The 13,558-nt window shown below is 40.5% G+C and overlaps 2 protein-coding genes across 3 annotated transcripts; both read right to left on the reverse strand.

Moving 5' to 3' along the window:
* Positions 1-310: 310 nt before the first annotated feature.
* Positions 311-1,691, reverse strand: LOC129492895 (mediator of RNA polymerase II transcription subunit 27-like). Of its 2 annotated transcripts, XM_055298328.2 has the most exons (2): positions 1,115-1,687; positions 311-1,030 (listed from the first exon to the last, which is right to left on the reverse strand). In XM_055298328.2, exons 1-2 carry the CDS (start codon positions 1,685-1,687, stop codon positions 752-754), a joined length of 852 nt encoding a protein of 283 aa, XP_055154303.1. In that variant the 3' UTR covers positions 311-751. The 2 variants fall into 2 exon arrangements, with proteins under 2 accessions (XP_055154303.1, XP_055154302.1); XM_055298327.2 differs by having other exon boundaries at positions 311-1,691.
* Positions 1,692-8,088: 6,397 nt separating this feature from the next.
* LOC129493442 (heterogeneous nuclear ribonucleoprotein A1-like) lies at positions 8,089-9,846 on the reverse strand. Its single transcript, XM_055299652.2, has one exon. It carries the CDS (start codon positions 9,769-9,771, stop codon positions 8,809-8,811), a length of 963 nt encoding a protein of 320 aa, XP_055155627.1. The 5' UTR covers positions 9,772-9,846; the 3' UTR covers positions 8,089-8,808.
* Positions 9,847-13,558: the final 3,712 nt, after the last annotated feature.

Genomic DNA, 13,558 nt, shown 5'->3' on the forward strand with positions numbered 1-13,558 from the left:
GTCCAGGACCAGTTTTGTTGGCCAGAACAGGAATAAGACAGAAAAATAGCCGTGGTTCTGATGACCCGCAGAATGAGTTACTCAGTTCTGTGGCAACAGACCATAACTTGTAACTCTAACTACATCTTCTGAAATAAGTATGTTTCAAAGTAATATGAGTGAAAATCCACAATTTTTGTTTATTATTAACTAACATTCATACTTTCTTCAGATTTCCTTTGTTTTTAACCTAATGTCCTTTTTCTGTTCCAGAGTCCCCCATTACCTTTAGTTGTCATGTCTCCTTAGGCTTCTCCTGTGTATGAGTCCATTTTCTTTTTTTTTTTTCCGGGGTACAAAAGGTTTATTGCTTATAAAAATAAGTTACCAAACCCCAAGCCCCACAAAACACAAGAACCCCGCATGACGATACCCATGAACACAAGGGCTCATTCTAGTAACAGCTCGTGGAAACGACAGACACCAGCACTGACGACACACACGGACGAGGAGCACGCTGCACAGCTTCCTTCTACTAGGTTCTAGAAAAGTCTTCTTTGCCTTCAGTCCACTGGCTAGTGGAAATAATTAGTCCCATCAGCCACAGAGGGGGTCTGCTCTTCAAGAGTGGCCTCAGCACACATGGCGCTGTTGTATGAGAGGAGCAGCTGTACACATCTGGGCAGTGAGGAACCAGCTGAAGCCTTCTGTGGGCTTCCTGCGTGTCTGGGAAGGTGCCGGGTGGGGTCTGAGGCTGGGGCCAGCGTGGGGGCTACTGCCGGCAGGTGTCCTGGAAGGTTTCGAGGGTTCGGAAATCCCTCCATGTCGGGGGAAGGCCGTCCTGCAGAAACTTCCCGCAGCGCTGGCACGGGGCCTGGAACAGCTTTATGTAACTTCTTAACCAGGTCATGAAGGATCGGACCACGACATCCGGCATCTGGGGCAGCTGATAGTGGAGCGGGGCAGTGGTGGCGTGGTCTGTCACCTTCTGGAATACTTGATAGTTGGATTTGGACCATATATCAAGTTTGGCATCTTCTGTGTAGGCATTCTCGTTATATCCCTTTACTATTGTTTGATCAATGAACAGGCTCCGCATGAGGATGATCACTTTCAACACCTTTCCCAAGGTCACCAGAAGCACTGCTGATGTTCCATTGGGTCTGGATAAGTGGATGGACATTTCAGGAAACATCCTGTCAATGCGGCTGATCACATCATCAACATATTGAGGTGGTAGGACAAGAGTTGTGGGCTGAGCCTTTGGTCTACGTTTGGCAGATACTCCCATCTGATTAGCGGAACGCTTCAAAGACTGCTGATTTAAAAGGCCAGATGCTAGTCCTACATGGTACTGCAACTTGTTTGACCACTTATGTGCTTGAAGGAGTTGACTATAGAGAGGAGTTTCGTCCTGCACAGGATCCAGGCTTAACAGCCCACCGTTATGAAGAGGATGGTTCTCAGATGGCTTGCCTACCAGATTGCTCAGACGTTCCAGCTCATTGAGGTCCCGGTTGACCGAACGTAAGTTGTCCTGGAAGTGCGCAATGAAGGCCTTCTCCCGGCCCTCCAGCGTCTCCTTGTTCCGCATCCCATCCTTCAGGCAGTCGAACACCCTGCTCACGCTGGAGCGCAGCGCCTGGATGGCACTAATGGCCTGGGAAAAGGCCTCCAGGTTCACACTGACATTTATCATGTCCGCCATGTTGTCGCCGCCACGGCCAAGTCCATTTTCATACTGCTGTAAAGGCCTGCCAGAGACTGGATAATTTACAAAGGAAGGAGGTCTAACTGACTTACGGTTCAGCATGGCTGGGGAGGCCTCAGGAAACTTACAATCATGGTGGAAGGTGAAGGGGAAGCAAGGCACCTTCTTCACAAGGCGGCAGGAAGAAGTGCAAGCAGGGGGAAATGCCAGATGCTTATAAAACCATCAGATCTCGTGAGACTCACCCTCTATCAGGAGAATAGCATGGGGAAACCCCCCTCATGATCCAATTACCTCCACCTGATCCTGTCCTTGACAAATGGGGATTATGGGAATTATAATTTAAGATGAGATTTTGGGTGGGGACACAGCCAAAAACTATGACTGTTTTTAGATTTTCCATGTTTTTGATAAACTTGAAAGTTTTGAGAAGTACTGGCCAGTTATGTTGTGGGATGTCCCACTATGGACTTCATCTGCTGGTTTTCTCATTAGGTTAAATTGGGTTATGAGATATGAAAGGAGATTAGAGAGGTTAAAAAATGCCATTTTCAGAAGGGCATGGTAGCTCATGCCTGTAATCCCAGCACTTTGGGTGGCCAAGGTGGGTGGATTGATTGAGTCCAGGAGTTCAAGACCAGCTTGGGCAACATAGTGAGACCCCATCTTTACAAAAAAATACAAAAATTAGCTGGATATGATGGTGCACCTGTAGTCTCAGCTACTTGGGAGGCTGAAACAAGAGGATCACTTGGGCTGGGGAAGTGAAGGCTGCAGCGAGCTGTGATTGTGCCACTGCACTCCAGCCTGGGCGACAAGGCAAGACCCTGTTTTCAAAAAAAAAAAAAAAAAGAAGATTACAACTGAATGTCAGAGTGGATTTAGAGAAAGTTTTCATTTATCTAGACTATCTAGAATATGAATGAGTCACAATACATAATATAGATGCATTATTAATTTTCAAAAGAGTAAAACATTTTTAAAAACTTGCCTCTACTGTTATACACACTATCTTTATATATATATATATATAATTTACAAGGCGTTTCAGGATTTTGCAATGGCTGCATCAGGATCATCAACAAGAGTGACAATGTAATTAAATCAGTAAGCAACAGATGTTGTTGACTTGAACAACAGATAGTTCCACATTTTACTAAAGATGTAGAAAGTATAAAAATTTTACATAAATTTATGCTAACTATATTACTACTAGAAATTCAATAAAATAACTAGCTAATTTTATGTTATCTTGTTTACTGACCCCAACCTCTGTCACTCTCAAAAACCTGGTTATTTGGATGTTTTCATCTTTGGAATGTTGGATGTATAAGGAATTATTCTGTCACTCTTCCCGAGGATCTTCAGTGAGTATCGCTATAGACATTGCAAATATGAGTGTCCTTAGAGCACTGAAAGAGCAGCTCTAACAAGAATTGCCAAAAAATAGTATTGGGTACAAAAGGACAATGGGCTATCAGCTGATGGTCTGTTCTTGAGGGACTATTTTCCTACTTAACAAACAACTGCCTTAACACCAAGAACTAGTGCCGTGTAGGTTTAGATCACAGCTAAAGACCAAAATTGTTAACAACTAGGAGTTTGTAAAAAGACAATGAGTAGGCTCTTGGTATGAGCAATTTTGCATATGAAACTCATGGCCATAATCAATGGGTAGGAGTTGCTTTCACTCTGTCTTAGCACGTTTAGACTGGCATAAAAAAACACCATCAACTGGGCGGCTTACAAACAACAGAAATTTATTTCTCACAGATCTGGAGGCTGGGAAGTCTAAGATGAAGGCACTGGCAGATTCTGGTGACAAGAGCTTTCTCATTTATAGATGGTGCCTTCTTCCTGTGCCTTCATGTGGTGGAAAGGAGGAGCAAGCTCCTGTGGGCCGATATTATAAGAGCACTAATCGGTAATACCAGCACTTTGGGAGGCCGAGGCGGGCAGATCATGAGTTCGGGAGATCGAGACCATACTGGCTAACATGGTGAAACCCCGTCTTTACTAAAAATACAAAAATTAGCTGGGCGTGGTGGCAGACGCCTGTAGTCCCAGCTACTCAGGAGGCTGAGGCAGGAGAATGGCGTGAACCCAGGAGGTGGAGCTTGCAGTGAGCCGAGATCACGCCACTGCACTCCAGCCTGGGCCACAGAGCGAGACTGTCTCAAAAAAAAACAAAAAGCACTAATCCCATGAGAGCTCTGCCCTGATGACCTAATCGTCTCCCAAAGGCCCCACCTCATAATACTATCACATTGGGGATTAGGTTTCAACATGTGAATTGGGGGGTGGGAGCAGGAACACAAACATTCAGACCATAGCACTATTTTTTGGAATATTTCTGTTCATAAACTTGCCATCAGATATTTATAGTTTGTGGTTAAAGTTTATGTGAACTAGCTTAGAAGAAGGGCCTATTTGGGTTGGCATAGGAATATTATTTTATTTCCATGCCAGGAGCAAACGCTGAAATCTGAATGCACCTTTTTGTGCCTGTTTTGTCAAAGCCAAAGTGAACTACTTATTAAAAATTGGGAGATCTATTTCAAATATGACTATATCAATGCCCTTAGCCAAAAGCCACTAGGAATATGCTTACAGTTAAACAGATTGGGTTTGTTACTCATTGCAGTGAGGGAGAACAGACACCACAGGGATATTGCAGCACAGGAGTGTTAGAAAAACTTTCTAGGATTTAGGCTTATGGTGGGTGATTTTGAAGGGTTCAAGGAAGCTGGGTTTGCTCTTGATTGGAGACTCTCAGGATGTAGGGGCAATTCTATGATTAGGTATCTTACCATATTTTATCTAAGGGAAGGGAAGACCAGACCCATGCTAAAGGTGTAATTGGTGAAAAAGCAGCAGGCACTTATATTAATATTTGCCAGGGCAGGGAGATGTTTGGTATTTTGAGGCTTGGGCAATGTTCATGCTTTGTCTGTATTCAGATATGATTATGTGGAGGCCATATTTTTGTCTTTATCCATCATGGTCACAGAGTGACTTTATATGATGTCGATGTTGGGTGAAATTTTTTGTGTTTCACAGGAAAACACTGTGACCTAACTGCCAGTGCCAGGCCAGCTTCTGATGTCAAGGGCTGCGTTTCTCTTTCTCAGCTACTAGGTCATTAATTGGCTAAAATAACATTCATTTCAAAGATTGCTTCCGATATTCTCCATGTTTTATTCGAAATACAAAACAGACATCATTACATTTCTATGGGTCTGCTAAATTATTGCAATTTTCTTGGTCAACTTCAGAATTAAATCCTTTTCATGAAGTTCTTTGGCACTAAATTTAAGAATCAAAGAGTATGCATTTTTCATTCCTCATTTTACAAAATTTTGACCTGTATAGGGTGGCAATCCAGTAAAACATCAATATGTCTCAGCATCTTGTCTCAATATTATAGTCTTGGAAATTCAGTATGTTAGATCATCCACATGAGACTGGGTTCCAGGGCATATATGCACCCTAACCAAAAATACAGGAGACTAATTTAGCTGTAAGAATGCTTATGTGTTAATTCACAATAAGAAGTATAACCATCAAAAGTTATAATAGTTAACTCTTACTGAGTGCCTACTATGGTAAGCATGTGACATGAATTAGTCCATGAAACCTTCACAATGGCCTTATGTGGTAGTCACTGGGTCATTTGGAAAACACTAGACTTACCACCTCTGTCCGACCCTCTTCTTCTTCAGGAGCCTCCTAATTATCCTAACTTCTCTCTCAATCTCTCCCTTTCTCTCTCTTATTTCCAAGTCTCATTCCCAAGAGTTGTTGCATCCACTAACAGTTTCAAGCTTTTGCAATACCCATTTCTCCACTGGCATATTTTCTCATCATTTAGACCAACATACTGGGAGGGTGTTAAAAACTGAGAGGTTCTTTTGCTCTTCCCTTTCTTTGGAAAAAAAAAACCCTCAAAGATGTCTAGAATGTTATATTACTTACTTATGTTTATTTTTGTAATCATGAATGAATTCTATGGTTATTACAGATTAGATATTAAATGTGTTGGTGTTTTATGTTAGTCTAACTTGAAACTAGGCTCACAAATGTAATAATCTTACAGTAATCTCTTTTTTATTAAAAAAATCGCATGCATCAGCTTAATATATTTTGCTCTATATTTGCTCAGTCATGCATCTCTAATGCTTCAAGATCAGGTTCAATGACTTGATCCAGAAGATTCATTTATATTAGAGTCTGGGTTTTGGGGGGTGGGTGAGAGAGAGTAGTTTTGTCCTTGTTGTTTTGTTACAATACATGCTTATGGTTAAAAAAAAAAGGAAAGTACGAAAGAAACAGAGCACAAAGAATAAACAAAACACAACAAACATAATCCTCCCACCAAGAGGCAACCAGTTACTGATAACATTCTGGGTTGTACCCTTCTAGAGGTTCCTCTATACATTCCACATCATGACGTATGCACAATTGAGTTCTCTGCTTTTTTCCCACGTTACATCACATTATAAGCATTTTCTCCATCTTTAAAAATGTAAACATATAATTTAATTTAATCATGCATGCAATACATGAATAAAATGTCTCCTTTTTCAAACATTAAAGTATTTAGGTGTAAGGATAGGTATCAATAGAATTTTGAACACCACTCCCACGTAGAAGTGTCCTCAGTATGAAAATATCAGAGTTTATTTAGTCATTGTCCTGAGTTATTTCCATTATTTTCCTATTCCAACATTGCTGCAATGAATTTTCTTCAATATATGCTTCTTCAGGGTAGATAAGTAGAAATGGAATTTCTGGGTTATAAATGTGAAAATTATTTAGTTATAGTAGACATATTTAATGCTTAAATTAAAAAATCTATTGCATATTTTTAATGTTGGGCTTCAAATACTTTGGTGAAAATATCTTTGTTTATATATTTTTGTGTTTATTTCATGTTATTTCCTTAAATTTCTAAAAGGAGAACTACTCAAAGGTTATAAAACGTTTTAGACTTCCTGATAGCATCAAATCATTTTTCAGAAGGATTATTTCAGTTTAGAATCTGCTAGGAATGAATGGGATACTCATTTTACCTTCCAGGCCAACATTAGGTGTTATCATTTAAAATATATTGTTTTCAATTTGATAGGGAAGAAATGGCATGTTATTTTAATTTGCGTTTCTATGATAACTGGTGAGTTTGAACATTTTATATGCTTACTAATCATTTTAACTTCCTGTATTATAAATTGTCTTTTCATATCCTTTTTCCATTGTATACTAAAGCTTTTGTGTTTTCCTTATCAATTTTCAGAGCTAGTTTCATGGGCCCATACCTGTGTATTCACACTGGGTCCCGCACTTACAAGGGCCTCGAACTTGGTTTAATGCTCTGCTGTTGCCATCTTAAAATTGTTAACAATTTTAGGACAAAAGTTTCCACCTTCCATTTTGCACTGGGCTCCAGAAATTATGGGGCTCCACAAATTATATAGCCAGTCCTGCCACTCCACAAATTATAAAGCCTATATATATATTAGCTTTATATATAACAAGAGTATCAGCTTTGGTTACATGTTACAATAAACAATTTTTTCTTCAGCTTTTATTTTCTGTGAACAAAAATACATGCTCATTGTAAATCTTAAATTTTATAAGGTATATAGTATAGAAAGTAAAAGTGGCTAATAATCCCATGTCTGGCAACCCCACTGTTAAGTTTTGTGTTCTCTATCTATATCATCTATATCTATATCTATATCTATATCTATATCTATATCTATCTATCTCCAAATTTCAAACTATTTTTTACAACATGGCTACCACTCTGCAGTTGGTTGTGAGCTGTTTGAGTGCAAGATAGCCACGAACCCACAAAGAGTTGCCTGCTTGAAAATTAATCATCTGCTTCTCCACCCTCTTCCAAAGAAAAACTCCACTTCCTTCTTCCATCATAATAGGAACCTTCTTCTTCTGGTGAATATGATACAGTTTCATTTACTACACTTTATGTTCAAAGTGTATTTATTTACCTTCAAATACTTTTTATTACTTACATCATTTTGTTTTCATTGTTCTGATTTTTCTATTTGTAAGAATTGTTTGGATGTCTTGGGATGGAATACACTGTGATCATAATTTTTCTCCATTAAAATGAATGAAAATACTTTTTCATTTAATGACAACATCTTCAGGAACAATTTAAAGTCATTATTTGAGGCCTACGTATTATTTTATTTATATATTCTATGAAAATGAACAATCTATTTTGTATCTTGCCTTTATCAAGGGCACTATATCTTGGACATCTTTCTGTAACAGTATATATAACTTTAAAAGTAAAGATTTTAAGAGAGAGTTTTGTATGTAATCTTGTTTAATGCAAATAAGCTTTAAATAGTATTTGTTCTAAAATCTCCTTTTTTTTTTCAAGAGAATTAAATCGTTTATTGATTACACATGATAATGGATGATACACAAGCTTCATTCCCATCTATAATTTTATCTGGTACCATTATTCAATTTAGATATATTGCATAAGATGTGCCAATAATCACTTTTATAACCAATAATTCCATGATTTTGCTTGGGTAATCCCTTTTAATGGGGAACTTCAGGTCACACCAGTAACTATCAGTTCAACTACACCAAGGTTTCCGAAGACAATGGCTTCTCCACCCAAGCAGGTTGTAAATAAATTCCGAATAGAATGTGGCATCACCCTGAAGGAATTCTAACTTCACACTGTTGGGGAAATTTACCAAGATGGCTTCAGAGTAGACTAACTTTGCACAGCACATTAAAAAAAAAAGACATTTATTCAGCGTCACGATCAGACTATTACATTTAGCAATCAACAGCATGGGTGCAAAAAAAAAAAAATCTACATTAAAACCCTTTGTTGGAATGCTTTATACTTTCCACAGAACAGAAACTAAAATAACCTGTTATAGAATTAGTCACAAATACAGTCCTTGAGTTTTTTGCCCATACACATGAGTATTTGTCTAAAACATGTCTTCTTTGTAGCAGCTAGGCCCTGCCACCACTGTGCTTGGCTGAGTTAACAAATCTGTTGTAACCTGTAGCTTCCCTGTCACTTCTCTGGCTCTCCTCTCCTGCTAAGCTTTGTTTGCTAATTAAAATCTTCTGCCACTGCCATAGCTACTGCTGCTGCTGGAACCGCCATAGCCACCTTGGTTTCGTGGTTTTGCAAAGTATTGGCCTCTACCGCCATAAGGGCCAGAGCTTCTGCCTCCAAAATTTCCTCCCTTCATGGGTCCAAAATTTGAAGACTGATTGTTGTAATTGCCAAAATCACTGTAGCTTCCACCACCTCCAAAATTGCTTCCATCATTACCAAATCCATCATAGCCATCCCCACTGCCACCATATCCACCACCACCACGGCTGCCACCAAAGCCACCATGACCACTGAAGTTTCCTCCATGACCAAAGTTGTCATTCCCACCGAAACCACCTCCACGACCACCACCAAAGTTTCCAGAACTACTTCGACCTCTTTGGCTGGATGAAGCACTAGCCATCTCTTGCTTTGACAGGGCTTTTCTAACTTCACAGTTGTGGTCATTCACAGCATGGTATTTCTGAATGACAGTCTTATCCACGGAGTCATGGTCATCAAAGGTTACAAAGGCAAAGCCCCTTTTCTTGCCACTGCCTCGGTCAGTCATGATTTCAATCGCTTCAATTTTTCCATACTGTTCAAAATAATCTCTTAGGTGATGTTCTTCAGTGTCTTCTTTAATGCCACCAACAAATATCTTTTTCACAGTTAAGTGGGCACCTGGTCTTTGAGAATCTTCTCTCGAGACAGCTCTCTTTGGTTCCACAACTCTTCCATCCACCTTGTGTGGTCTTGCATTCGTAGCGGCATCCACCTCTTCCACAGTGGCATATGTGACAAACCCAAAGCCCCTGGAGCACTTGGTGTTTGGATCTCTCATTACCACACAGTCCGTGAGCATTCCCCATTGCTCAAAATGGCTCCTCAGGCTCTCTTCGGTTGTTTCAAAGCTCAACCCTCCAATGAAGAGCTTCCTCAGCTGTTTGGGTTCTTTAGGAGACTCTGACTTAGACATGACGGCAGGGTGAAGAGAGACTTTAACGATGCTTCTTCGGCGGCATCCATGGGCAGAAAAAAAAAAGCCTAAAATCTCCTTTCTAGCATTAATTAATATGCTGTTGTGCATGCCTTTCTTCTAGGCCCTTTTTAACTTTTTTTTTTTTTTTTGAAACAGAGTCTCACTCCATCGCCCAGGCTGGAGTGCAGTGGCACAATCTCTGCTCACTGCAACCCCTGCCTCCTGGGTTCAAGCGATTCTGTTGCCTCAGCCTCCCAAGTAGCTGGGACTATAGGTGTGTGCCATGACACTGGCTAATTTTTGTATTTTTAGTAAAGATGGGGTTTCACCATATTGGCCAGGCTGGTCTCGAACTCCTGACCTCAAGTGATCCACCCGCCTTGGCCTCCCAAAGTGCTGGGATTACAGGTATGAGCCACCATGCCTGGCAGCCCTTTTTAATTTAATATGATTGCTGGCTTCTGGGCTTATCTTATATATCTAGTAACTTGTGACTTACAGGATATGCAAAGGTTGGTGGTGTATGATTTACTTGCAATCTAATGTAGAATTTTCCTCTAATAATATGACATTTATATTTATGGGGGAAAGTTACAGCATGCTGGGTCTTCTTCTAACGGTTATTTGACGTTTTGCTTCAAATCATAAGTCTGGGTGCCCAAATCAATCTCAAGATTCCTCTCTGTAGAAAGAAGCTACAACTCACATTTGAAGCTATGTGCTTCCTCTTTCACTATTCTGACTGTGCAGTCCATTTCTATTCTTAGGATAAGTAAAACAGGTGAGCCTTAGTGTGCTTAAACCTCCTCATAAAGCTGCTTTGCTTCATGGTCCAGGAATTGTGATTCCTTTCATTTCCCTGCCCTCCTCTGCCTGCCTAACCTTTTAAGAACAATACCTAATTCTGAATCCCTTGGTACCTCATCATGACCACAAATCTGTAGTCAGGGATAATTTAAACTTTCCCTTTTCCATGCCACTAGGGAAACTGTTTGCTTATTCTATAAACTACAAATATTATAGGTGTGAGGAACAAGTATATAATGTTGTATTTTCTTTATCAAATTCTGCAAACTTTCTTCCTCTCCTCCCTCCCTCCTTTCTTCTATCCTTCCCTTCCTTCCTTCCCTCCCTCCTTTCTTCTTTCCTTCCTTCCTTCCTTCCTTCTTTCTTTCTTTCTTTCTTTCTTTCTTTCTTTCTTTCTTTCTTTCTTTCTTTCTTTCTTCTTTCTTTCTTTCCTTCCTTCCTTCTTTCCTTCCTTCCTTCCTTCCTTCCTTCCTTCCTCCCTCTCTCTTTCTTTCTTTTTCTTTCTTTCCTTCTTTTTTCCTTCTTTTCTTCTTTCTTTCCTTCCTTTATCTCTCTCTTTTCTTTGTTTTAGATAGAAATGGGGTCTCACTACATTGACTAGGCTGACTGCGAACTTGTGGACTCAAGTGATCCACCCACCTCAGCCTGCTGAAGTGTTGCAATTATAGGTGTGAGCCACCGTGCCTGGCCCATTCCACATTTTTTACTTGTACATATATACACACACACATACATATATATGTATATATATGCACACATTTATTTTCAATTGTACATTTGTTCTGCATGATCTAACTGCAAGCTTTATCTTATTTATTTATTTTAATTTATTTTTAAGACAGCGTCTTGCTCTGTTGCCCAGACTGGAGTGCAGTGGCAGATCTCAGCTCACTGCAACCTCCATCTCCTGGGTTCAAGTGATTCTTCTGCCTCAGCCTCCCAAGTAGCTGGGACTATGGGTGCCCGCCACCATGCCTGGCTAATTTTTGTATTTTTGGTAGAGGCAGGGTTTCACCATGTTGGCCAGGCTGGTCTCGAACACCTGTCCTCAAATGACACACCCACCTCGGCCTCCCAAAGTGCTGGGATTACAGGCATGAGCCACCATGCCCACCCTATTGTTTTTTTTTTTTTTTTTTTTTTTGAGAGAGCGTCTTGCTCTGTTACCCAGGCTGGAGTGCAGTGAAGTAGTCATGACACACTGCAGCCTCAAATTCCTGGGCTCAAACCATCCTCCTGCCTCAGCCTCCCAAGAAGCTGGGACTACAGGCAATGTAACCACACCTGGCTATTGTTTATATTTTTTGTAGAAACTGGGTCTCACTATGTTGCCCAGGCTGGCCTCTAACTCCTAGACTCGAGTGATCCTCCCACCTCACTTCCCGAAATGCTGGGATTACAGATGAGAGGCACCACACCTGACTGCAAGCTTTATTAAATTCTTATTTTTTCCATCTTATCAGCTCACATTTTCTTGTTAGTATTCATTTGCTTGCTTTTTCTTCTCCATCAAAAATCTGTACCTATAAAATCAACTTTTTTTTTTTTTTTGCTATTCTAAACACATTTCTACAGTTTGTTTGAGAAGCACTTTTGATACTTTTTTTTTTTTTTTTTGAGATGGAATCTCGCTCTGTTGCCAGGCTGGAGTGCAATGGTGCAATTTTGGCTCACTGCAACCTCAGCTCCCTGGGTTCAAGCAATTCTCGTGCCTCAGCCTCCCCAGTAGCTGGGATTATAGGTGCCCGCCACCACGATGCACTAATTTTTATATTTTTAGTAGAGGCGGGGTTTCGCCATGTTGGCCAGGCTAGTCTCGAACTCCTGACCTCAGGGGATCTGCCCACCTCGACCTCCCAAAGTGCTGGGATTACAAGCGTGACTGACCACGCCCAGCTCCATACACTCTTAACCAGGAAATTGTTGTTTTTTCGCAGACAATATCTAATGATGAGCTGTTTTATAGCATGAATTTAGTTAATGCCAAAGTACAGCATTTATTTTTAGCAAATGAATCAGCAAGAACAATAAAGCTGTTTTAATCAGACCAAATATGAAATCAAGTGTTATAGATGGCCTTCGCATATAATTTATATCTGCATTTGTTTTGGCTATAAAGTGTGGGGAACATTCTAACTCATTCACATTCTAGCAGATATTTAATAGCTTGATTTTCTTGATACTCTTCAATTAAACAGATGGCAGAGGAAGCTTTATTCTGAGGTCTATACAAAATGAATTATCTGGTAGTGTAAGTATCAATTTGTTGGTAACCTCCAGGATATTTCTGTATAACATATTGAGAATTCAATTTGTTTTCTAAATCATAGTTTTATTTTTTAATTTTTATTTATTTATTTTGAAACAGAGTCTTGCTCTGTCACCCGGGCTGGAGTGCAGTGGAGCAATCTCAGCTCATTGCAACCTCTGCCTCCCAGGTTCGAGCAATTCTTGTCCTTCAGCCTCCTGCGTAGCTGGGGTTACAGGTGTGTACCATTCCGCTCAGCTAATTTTTTTGTATTTTTAGTAGAGACGTGATTTTGCTATGTTGGCCAAGCTGGTCTCGAACTCCTGTCTTCAAGCAATCCGCCCACCTCAGCCTCCCAAAATGTTGGGATTACAGGCATGAGCCACCGGACCTGGCCATAAATCATAGTTTCAATGCAAAATTCTAATCAAATATTTGCAAACCTCTAAAGAACCTCCTTAGAATGTTAGGATTTGGGCCAGGCATGGTGGCTCACGCCTGTATTCCCAGCACTTTGGGAGGCCCAGGCAGGCGGATCACTTGAGGTCAGGAGTTCAAGACCAGCCTGGTTAACATGGTGAAACCCTGGCTCCACTAAAAATACAAAAATTAGCCAGGTGTGGTGGCGGGCACCTGTAATCCCAGCTACTCAGGAAGCTGAGACAGGAGAATCGCTTGAACCTGGGAGGCAGAGGTTGCAGTGAGCCGAAATTGTGTGAGTTCACTCCA

The sequence above is a fragment of the Symphalangus syndactylus genome, chromosome 11, assembly GCF_028878055.3.
Source record: "Symphalangus syndactylus isolate Jambi chromosome 11, NHGRI_mSymSyn1-v2.1_pri, whole genome shotgun sequence".
Lineage (NCBI taxonomy): Eukaryota > Metazoa > Chordata > Mammalia > Primates > Hylobatidae > Symphalangus > Symphalangus syndactylus.